Source organism: Saccostrea cucullata, unplaced genomic scaffold (genome assembly GCF_032062105.1).
Source record: "Saccostrea cucullata isolate Sc308-1 unplaced genomic scaffold, CSIRO_AGI_Scuc_v1 ctg710, whole genome shotgun sequence".
In the NCBI taxonomy this organism is placed as follows: Eukaryota; Metazoa; Mollusca; class Bivalvia; order Ostreida; family Ostreidae; genus Saccostrea; species Saccostrea cuccullata.
Window position 1 is genome coordinate 41,015 of NW_026918679.1, and position 10,946 is coordinate 51,960.

At 30.2% G+C, this 10,946-nt stretch overlaps 1 protein-coding gene across 2 annotated transcripts; it reads right to left on the bottom strand.

Annotated features, from left to right (window-relative positions):
* Positions 1 to 4,543: 4,543 nt before the first annotated feature.
* Positions 4,544 to 7,338, bottom strand: LOC134269568 (uncharacterized). Of its 2 annotated transcripts, none has more exons than XM_062751781.1 (4): positions 7,241 to 7,338; positions 5,592 to 5,864; positions 5,299 to 5,472; positions 4,544 to 5,002 (listed from the first exon to the last, which is right to left on the bottom strand). In XM_062751781.1, exons 1-4 carry the CDS (start codon positions 7,269 to 7,271, stop codon positions 4,761 to 4,763), a joined length of 720 nt encoding a protein of 239 aa, XP_062607765.1. In that variant the 5' UTR covers positions 7,272 to 7,338; the 3' UTR covers positions 4,544 to 4,760. The 2 variants fall into 2 exon arrangements, with proteins under 2 accessions (XP_062607765.1, XP_062607758.1); XM_062751774.1 differs by having other exon boundaries at positions 4,544 to 5,017.
* Between the last annotated feature and the right edge of the window lie 3,608 nt (positions 7,339 to 10,946).

Below are 10,946 nucleotides of genomic sequence, written 5' to 3' on the forward strand. Positions count from 1 at the left end.
TATTTAGTATGTCTATATTGATAATCTTTTCCATTACTGAATTATAAAAGCAAACATTGTCAGCATTTCGTTTTCTATATATATGTGTTAATGTATGATTTTACGGCTGCCTGCTTGCTTGGGCTAGTGGTTACCCTTTATCTCAATCGATATAGCACCTGACTGGGAACCAGGGGTTAGGGTTCATTCCCAAGCAGAGGCACAAAAATATTTTGTTCACATTTGGCGCATACGTTGAGACCCGGATGTTCTCTAAAAGAGATTGCCCCCAGATCTTCGCCCCACAGGCGTCGTTACTCTAGAAGAGATAAGGGTATTTCCATCCCTCGAGGGAGACAATGTGGAAGTGTGTGATTCACGGCTTCCTACTAGCATTGGCCAGTGGTTTAACCCTCCATTGCAGTGTCAAGTTTGAGTCCTACAGGAAAACAAAGTAATCAGTAATAAATATCATCATAAAAACAACAGCCTGAAAATGAAAGTGAAAATACGATACAACTATAGATTTTCAATGTGTAAGTTATAAAAAATAAAATGTACATGAAATTTATTGAGATAACAAACAATATTCAATTTCAAAATTCATTTAACAAAACAAATCAGGAGCAGAGCAAATACAGACTTCTAAAGCACCAGAGATACTATAAATGTAGAAGTTCAATTTTCTACTTCTGCGTTTGACAGAGCATCTTTATATTATCTTCATTTTTCATCCATCTTTTCTTCCGTCCTTTCTCCTTCCTCCTTCAATCCTGACTTTTTTCCAAGTTTTAATTTTACGGAAATCAGATGGAAAGGAAATACTTTAAAGGACCATACTATGTACAAATTTGGTGTTTATTCCTCCTCTCCGTTAATTTTTTTTTTTATATTTTGGTTTTTATATTGTATTGTTTTCTGCTATTTCTATTTTCTTTATTTCACTATCAACTGTACACTGTTTATTACGTGTTTTTCCATGCAAGATGTTTTTGTTCATAATTAAATGTAGAACATGGAGATATTGAACAGTAAGCAGCTCAAAGTCCATTTAATGCTGCAAATTGGGAGCAAAGAAAGACCTCTAAAGTGTCAAAGATTGGACCAGGTGGCATAGAGGAGTAAGATCCCCTGCTAAGACCGGTCACATCCGCCATGTGCTGCTTGTCATGATCGTAAAAATAATGGAGAGAAAAAAGTAGACAATTCAATGTAAAACAATTGCCTAACAATATTCGTGACAAAATTATGTCAGCATTTGACTCAATGATAGGTTGTTATTGCTGACTACGTCATTGTATTGACCTTAGAAGTGGCAAAATGATGACTTTAAACGCGACTGTTGATACTATTGTTTCATAAACTTTTCAATAGCTTGCCCTGTTTTAGAAAGTGTTTGTATGTAGCGCTTGTTCTTGCGTATCAACTGAGTGATATAAACCCCATTTGCAGGCGATAAGATTATATTCCTACATATTCAGTAAGGGTAGTTGAGGATTGAAAAGTTGAAATAATTACGTGTATGATAAAGATTTGTCATTAGATTGTCATTAGCGTCATTTTCAAATTCAATATCCAAGAATCAAATAGATTTGTGAGACTTTGTGGTAGCTTTTATTTCAAGAATAATTGGATATATTGAGTCTACATTTGAATGAAAGTAACTATCGTTAATTGAGAATATGTCCTTGATATATCTTAATGTCGAATTCAAGTCTCCGGCAAGTGTTTCCTTTTTCCCTCTAGAAGTTTTTGAATAAGCTCTGCTGAATGCAAAATAGGTCTGTTTCTAACAGGGCGCAATATGTATTCATATAACTCCGATATTTGAAGACCTTGTTTCTCAAACTACATAAATATTATCAGAGAATCGATTTTTTTTATATCAATTTCAAAATACTTGTGTGTACATTCAGAATGTTTTTTTAACATTTTTTTGCTGATGAACAATGACAAGATAAGTTAATATAATTTACGAGTTTCATTTTTAATTTTTAAAAAAGCAAATATTCCAAAAGGATAGACTTCTACTTATCCTGAGTAATAGTTGTATGAAGGTTTGTAGAGCAGTACTTTTCACGTCACTGATTTTACTAAATATTTTTGATTGAATAAAACTGTAAGTACTATGTTCAGAATTATTTCTATACACCTAATGTTACATTTGATTTTCATCATTAAGTACTCTTAAATTAACATCAAAAAGATACTTGAAGTGAGCTCGAGATAATAGATATCACAGAGTCTGACACATCTGTTTCATATTTGGATACTTTACTTGAAAAAGATGCTAATGGTAATCTTACAATCAAGCTCTATGATAAATGTGATGACTTTAACTTTTCTATCGTCAACTTCCCTTACTTACAGAAGGAGGATATGGAGATAACGATCGGTATTCAATACCAAAGTCCATGAAACAATACAAAATAGGATCAGAGCAAACACAGACCTCCGAAACATCATACCTTCATCACCTGCATATGGAGTTTATATATCTCAATTGATTCGATACACAAGAACATGTTCTACGTATGAATATTTTCTCAAACAAGGTAAATTAATGACAAACAAGTTGATGAAACAAGAATTTCAGTTGTCCCGTTTAAAATCATAATTTCCTAAGTTCTATGGTCGATACAATGACCTTGTCAAAAAATACAATTTATCATTGAGTCAAATACTGACTGACGTCTTTCATGCTGATTGTTGGTCCATTGTTCATCTACTGAGAAGACTTCGGAATTTTCCGTTATTTTCCGATCACGACAAGCATCACACGACGGGTGTGACCGGTCAGCAGTGGATGCTCACTCCTCCATGGCACCTGATGATGTCCTGATCCCATCTCTGATGTTTTGGGGGTCCGTGTATGGTCTGCTCCTACAATGTATTGTTTAGCACTTTTGATCTTAAATACTGTTCGTTATCTCCATATGTTTCATTTACCTATACAAGTCAAACTTAGCAAAATAAAATTGTCCAATCACGATCCCGCCTGATCTTTCGTAATTTATTGTTAGTACATTTTAATTTTATTTAGTCATTTACTATTTAGATATAAGAAAGACCAGCGTTTTTAGAGGCATTATCATTTTAACTAGTAGGGGTCTGTGTTTGTAGAAAGATTTTTTTTTTGGTGATCATGGGGATTAAATTTTTGTGGAATCTTCTCTTTCTCACGAAATCGACGAACGTTTGTCTTCCATTAATATTGATGTTTTCACAGTTCATGTAACTATTATGCTGCATAAAATACATCATTTAAAATCATGAACAATAACGTTTATTAATTCTGTTTCCTTCAAAACATTATTATTTGAAATATGCTTTAAAAAATATTAAAATTTTCCAAGGTAGGTTTCTTCAAAAAAAAAAAAATCATCATTCTCAAACTCGATTTTTTATTCTTTCTGCTCCCATCGTAGGGGGATTAAATTTTACTTTGTATGTAAAAGCAAATAAGAATTTTAGGTCAGACGATACGTTCCTCAGATATCTGTTTTGTATATCTTCGTAATATATAAGATATATTTAAAATGATAATTACCTATTGATTTCTAAACTGGTTTCGAATTGCTTTTAGAAAATTACAACGAAAGTTTTCTGATTTTGACAATTTAAGTTATTAAATGATTAAATAGGGAACATCATCCTATGTTATCTTGCACAAATGCCTGGTAAGGTACCTTATTTTTTGTGAGTTAACGTATAAAAATAACATTTCTTCAATCACAAAATCTGGGGAAAAAAAATTATATATTATTTAGGAACGTATCGCCTGTCCTTAAAAGATAATAACTGTCATTGTTTTTTTTTTCATTCAGTACTAATCTAACACAAACTTTAATTTTCATTTTTCATTCTTCAAAGCAGAAGAATTCATCTTGAACGAATGATCGATTTTTTAATGACTTAAAGAAAAATAAAGCTACCAATTATAACTATCATAGAATTATTAAAGAAAAAAATCTACTCATTCTTGCTTTGATATGCAAAATCTAAAACTTAAATACCCTCGCAAGAAAATCGAATTAAAGCTCAATGACAAAAATCATTTCGTCAGTTCTTTTCCCTTTGATGTTTTATTATGAGAAGAGTATATGTGGATGAAATATGGATATTTTGGTAAATGATCATCATATCATGATTGCTTCAAAAAACATGAATACACTCTGAATGCCTTTGATTTTTTTGTCATTATTGTTAGACTTTTCTTAAGATGCTGAGAATTTTTTGTAAATCCCAAAGGTACTTTGAATTTTTTTTTACAAATAGATATGCAATAAAACATGTAGCACATCTTCCCTAAAGAATTCACAAAGGACAGATTCTCTTCATTTGTTTGCAATGGATTATAGCATGCAGACATCCATAAAAACACATAAATGTAGTTTAATGGGAAAAAAGTACACGATCAATTACCAATATAATCCTATGAAATGAAATTAACGAATTCGTTAATGAGTATCCATCCTTGGTATATCTTAACGTGGAATAGCAATCAATTCTCAACACTTCTTTTTCTGTTCACCTTTGGGTTATAACATACAATGGTTTCATTATCACGTTTGATGTCGAAAAAGGTTATTAAAAACAGAAATCAATAAGATAAATCATTTTCCATGAATTCACGTTCAGATACCCAGAGATAAGAATAATTATTAATACTGAACATCTTCAAATATTTGAAAAACAAAATCCTTCAGGTGCTGTCTTAAATAAATTGAAATGATAAAATGCTATAAATGGAACGTCATAATACTGTTTTTTTAGTGTGTTTAAAAATAAATGGCACAATACCAATGTTTGATGTTTTTACAGCAATAATCCTCGAACGTTAAACTATTACTCCCAATAAAGACTACAACGCAATCGGCCCCTTCGGTACATGTGTACCGATCATCATCGTTATCGAATGTAGAACTAGCCAGTACAGCGTCATCTGCTGGGTCTCCGTTATCCCAGATCCACGTTCCTTCTACGTTTGCATCGCTTAGTCCAACATGAGCTTCATTGGTTCCTGAAATTACATAATCTGAGATACATCAGGTTGAATGAAAGTGTGCAAAGGTGTTTCTGTAGTGTGCTCTTTAGAGTTTGATTCCAAAAAACATGTAAAGACTAACGTCATATAATGCTTTTACTCAGAGATGTCGAAAAATAAATACATGGAATATATTTAAAACAAATTTATAAACATACAACATTTGAAAGACTACATTACTTGTTTTGTAAATTAGTTTTTTTCAAATTGTGATTTCTTCCGTATTCGTTTCTTCTAAAACGTATGCATGAATGTCTTTATTAATTTCATACCTTGACTTAAAAAGAAAGACCTTCTTCCCGGAGTGTTAAGAAGAAGCAATCCAGCCCCAAACTGTTGACATTCATTGAGAATAACTTCTTTAGAACGCGGGTTACTGTTGTAAAAGTATTTAAAGCACATTCTTTCACTGTCACTGATGGTAAATCCGTGATTCACACAATTCTCTAAAATGAATTTAATACATAATGAATTATAATTTAATACAATTCTGAACTTCGTTTGCATATAGCATTAAAACTCTATATTTCTTTTGAAAGAGTAAATTGCAGTTACAAAGCCTTACCTCTGAGGTTGATGAGTGGGGCATTGGATTTGTATGTTTGTATTTCATCGACAGGTTTTGTTGCAGAATTATGATCTAGGTGCTTGTCCCAAATATAACAATCTTTAGATGAATAATGATATAAGAAAGTTCTACAAATTTCGTATTCTGAGCAAAGTCCTGCACAGGCGACACGACTGTGGGTGGAGGAATACCGAATCAAGCTAGAATCTACAGGAAGTACTCCGTCATATCCGGTCTGTCGTGTGAAGTTGGCAATACGTAAGGTTTGACCTATGTGGTTTTAAGGTAATGAAAATAAATTATTCGAGTATCGAGTTGATTAAGGATGACTTTACTCAGGTTTCAGAAAACAGAAAGGAAATTTTATAAAGTATAATATTTTAAATCAAAAATTGTTCTAATTGGATAAAATTACGAAGTTTTAACTCAATACCAATTTAAAAAATTCATATTTTATTATTTGAAGAAAATATACAAGAACAAAAGTCAGTGTATGGTAATGCAGAGGAAATTTGGACTAAATTTTTAATTTTTCATTTTTGTGAAAATCTTTTATTTCTTGCAATATTAATCACATGTATTTTTAAACATCATTTTGCAAATTTTATAAGTCTTAAAGCTCATAAATTATTTCAAATAATTGAATGCTATTAAAGAAAGAAATTCAAAAATATGAACAAAACCATTCCAGGTAACATATCTCAATAATTTGATCATTGACCCCATATAATTTTAATACCATGAAAATTACGGCAACAAAGGTAATATGAGGCTATAAATAATTTAGAGTTCTTATCAGTCAGATTTTTTAAATATATAAATATGACAGAGGAAATTCGGACTGTAATAATTATCAAGTTTATGGCCAGAACTCTAATCGTTTCTTTATATGAAGCAACACTGTTCCATTACTATAATATTTCATTATTTATAGAGTTTTGTTGCTTGTAATATTTTGTGAGTGAAGAAAAAATTGGTCATATGGTGAAAAATCGAGGTTTTTCCCGAGAAATACTCAGGGGCTACTAGCATGAAAAGTAGTAGGTCATTGACCTAGTTATTTGAAATTGAAATTTAACACAAGAATTATAGGTGTATGATGTGCAATAGGTGGTTTTTTGTTCTTATCAATGGAATTTTTAGTCATCTGAGTAAAGGTATACCTTAAGATTGAGTTTGCCATGTTACTTGAACTTTTATTTTAGTAATCTACGGCGTGTTCATTTCACTGTATAATATAATATATATAAAGATCTTATTTTTTCTTTCTACTTGATAGTAATTATATACTAGGATTTTAATCATAAAATAATATTTATTTAATAATGAAAAAATAATTCTATCCACCTATGGCATTTGCTCAAAAAATATCTAAAACAATTACATCTACTGAAATTATTATTACTGCATTATTATTATAAAGGTTCAAATGTCACGTAATTCAGGAAAAAAAATTTATGACATCTTAAAAACTTCAATCAGGAAATAATGCAACTAACATTTAATATGATTACTAGTAGACAATAATGAATCAGCAATCTTCTTACAAATTTGTTTTTAAAAATATAAATAACTTAAGACATAATTTTTTTTAAAATTCAAAATTGCATTTAAAATAATTAAAGATAAGGTGATTATTTGTTTACCTGAGGACAGTAGGAACATAAGCAAGATCATCTTCTGCCGGTGTCCATTAGATGTCGGTCTGTATCAGGCTGCCTCAATAATCCAAGCTTTCCTGTAGGAGTTTATTGATCGAGTACTATTGCTTCAACTATTTCCCAGTGTTTTGTTGATTTTCATCACTTTTTGTAACAAAATTAACCTAACGTGTCATAATAGAATTATTCAAACTTAGGCCTATATGTTTCACTTAATCATATCGTTTGATTTATTTTATGTCTCACAAGAATGATTTTTGTTAATCGGTATTTATATATATTGACTCGATGATAGAAACCATACACTTGCAAAGAAATATCAAATGTAAAAATGTGTATATATTTTACATGTAAACGTATGAAGCAAATACTCGCTTAAAAATTTAATTATGAGCAATTGGCTTAGAAGTCAAAGCAACTGAATACGGCGGGGTATCTATTCAAATAATCATAATACCAAATTTTCTATAAGGTAATTGCTTCTATAAGGTAAATTGTAGGCGAAAATTTGTTTAATACATTTATAACATTTTTACATTCAAATTTTCTCTTTTACCGAAATGTATAGATTCTGTATCTTCTTCATGATTCTAATTAAAATGTTATTTTAATATAAGAACGCATGATAGATGCAATACTAGTATCTAAATGTATCTATATGATAGTTTATCGTATGTATATGCATACCATAGGAGGATCAGAATAAAGATCAATATAGAAATGTTTTTAAAAAATGTGTGTATCTTTTACGTTTTTCTTACACTTTTATTAAAATCATTTGACGAGTAATAGGCATCCAGTTCATTGATATTTTAAACAAATTTTGTATGGTTGGAAATCGGTTTAATCAGTTAATATATTTTCTCGAAGGTATGTTACGTGTGGTATATATAGTACATTTTTAGATCTATTAGAAATAGCATTTGATATGGAAAATAAAAGATTATAAAACATGATGGTACTGTTTTTATCATTGGAAACAAAAACAGATCACACACACTTTATAAATAACATTTATGACATTCGGATATGATCGAACATTACAAAGACATATTTCCTTTCATCGACCCATTTTTTTAAACGTTAATTTTCAAATAAAGTAACTATTGCAATTTAATGAACTTAAATCTGAAATTTATTGGCGGGATAAATGTATGGAACAGTACACATTTACTGTGTGATTTCAGGTGATTAAAAAAAATTCTTGGTCGTGTGGTTTTTAAATAATTTTACAAGACGAGATGATAATACTATAGGTTTCTCTGTACTCTGTATAAGCTGTCAACGATAAGTAGAAATCTGAAGGATATTCATTTATAGATAATTAAACAATACTGTGGCATTTTTAATTTTTGTGGGAGTAACTTTCGTTGATTTGTTGTATGAAGTGCCAACCCAATTTTTATATCCGAGGAAATATTTAAACAAAATTACTACGGTATGAGTAAAGATATGGAGAAAACGAACAGTATTCAAGCCCAAAAGTCCTTTAAAGAATACAAATTTTGGAGCAGAGCAATCAAGTGTGATCAGGTGCCATGGAGGAGTGAAAATCCCATGCCTATCGGTCACACCCTCCGTTTGCTCCTTGTCAATATCGGAAAGTAACGGAAACAATCCGTCGAAAATTCTATGTGTTAATTAATATTTAATGGCCTAACAATTAACACGAAAATCTTCAGTCAGCATTTGACTCAATTATAAATTGTATTTGCTGACAAGGTCGCTGTATCGATCATAAAAGAGAAAGCTGATATCTTTGTTTCAGCAACTTGTTTGCCAATAACTTACTTCGTTTTAAATGTTGTTCATTCATGGAGCATGTCCTTGCATATCGAATCAATTGAGAGATACAAGTTCACTCCGTATGCAGATGATGAAGATGCATTCGTGCGTAAGTAAGAGAGGATGACGATTGACGATTGAAAAGTCATCATTTCGCTTTGGTGATTTTTGAGGAAAATGTGATCTTTTTGCATTTTAATGGTTTTCCATACTTTTTCGCAAAAGCTTATAAATATTTAGTTAGGATTTTGATAAATTACGGATCAAGTTTTCAATTTGGTTCCGTTTCAATAATTTTGTAGGGTAATACAGCATTTGTTTAAAAAAAATAATGAGAAATATTATCAATGAGATGTAACAAAAAATTTTTTTAAGACTTATTTTATCTCAAAATTATTGAAACTCCTCATTAATGCATTGTTTGGTACATTTGTGCACATTCACAAAGTAACCTTTTACCCAAATGCTTAAAAACAGTAAAAATTTGAGAGCCTTTAAGTAGAACACTTAAAGCCGCTTAACCCGAAACAGGCACATATTATCTTACACAATAAAAGTACGTCATTACATAGATAATATATAAAAATAAATTATAAGATTGACTTAAAAGTTTATTACAACAATCCTTACATGGAAAACGCAGATCAAAAACCTTATTGACAAACAGGAGTTCCTGACGGAAGTTAAGATCTGTTGTGAAGTAAATTTTGAAAAAAATAAGTTAATCGGATATATCTAATAATGAAGATAATTCAAACCCGAGTATTTTTTTTCTCTATTATTAGAAGCCTTAGTCATAATACATCTTTTCAAAATTAAGAAATTAATTGAATATAATCCATAGTAATTTTTATATTAATATGCACATTTAAAGAATAAAGGAAAATCAGATGTTTGAAATGATTTTTTAAAGGAGCTAAAATATTTTCCGTGTACAGGTAATAAATGTTTTTTGTTGTGAAAAAAATGCTCGAGTGTGTTCTTCATGAGATAAACATGTAAGGGATAAATTAAATTTTTCGAAGGTGATTTCACGCTATATCAACAATGATCAACATAGGATTATTTTTTGTGTGACCTAACAAAAATTATTTTTTTAACTTTTGAATTTTGATATCTTTTAAAAGAAAAGGACTTTGGGGATATAATTTGACAAAGGTTGAAACAATTTATGGACAATTATTTTTCAAGAAGAAAATCGAATATATATTTTTAGCGATTAGAATCGTACCAAGCGGCTTTAATGAAACAGACCATGCATCTTTGTTTATAAGATATTTATAAATTTTGTTTTGGTATCCAGTATAAGTATGGAAATTCAAATCATTTTTTTTTTTTTTTTAATACATAAGCCTGACATATGATTTTGAAAAAAATTCTTATAAAAATTTCTCTTAAAAGGCGGACCATGGGTTTAGTAAGTTGGATAACTACTTGCAGAATCCAATACTACTTCCTCCAAACCAAAATCTAAATAAGGTACCTTACAAAACAATCTTTCCTGCTTTGTCAGCAGGGACCATTACCTTACGACCATGTAAGCTATTTTTTACAATGTATGATGAACAATAAAAAAATGTTTTGACTTTTTGTATGAAGATGATGAAAACCAGCTTTTTTATTGCTTAAAGAATTTTCAAAACATTATTTGTATGAAAAATACTAGTATCAGTCAAAATTCGATTCATAATAAATTATATTTGGTTACAAGGCCTTTGTATTAACCAAAGAATATTTTCAACGTTTACTTTAAACGAACTATTGATATCCGTGTATCATCAACTAATTCATCAGTCGCTTGCTTCATTTCAGAAATTGTTAGAACGGAGAGCATTTTCTTGTGTATCGAATCAACTAAACTTTATATAATTGTATTGTTGCAACAAAAATAAGGGAACTTAATTAA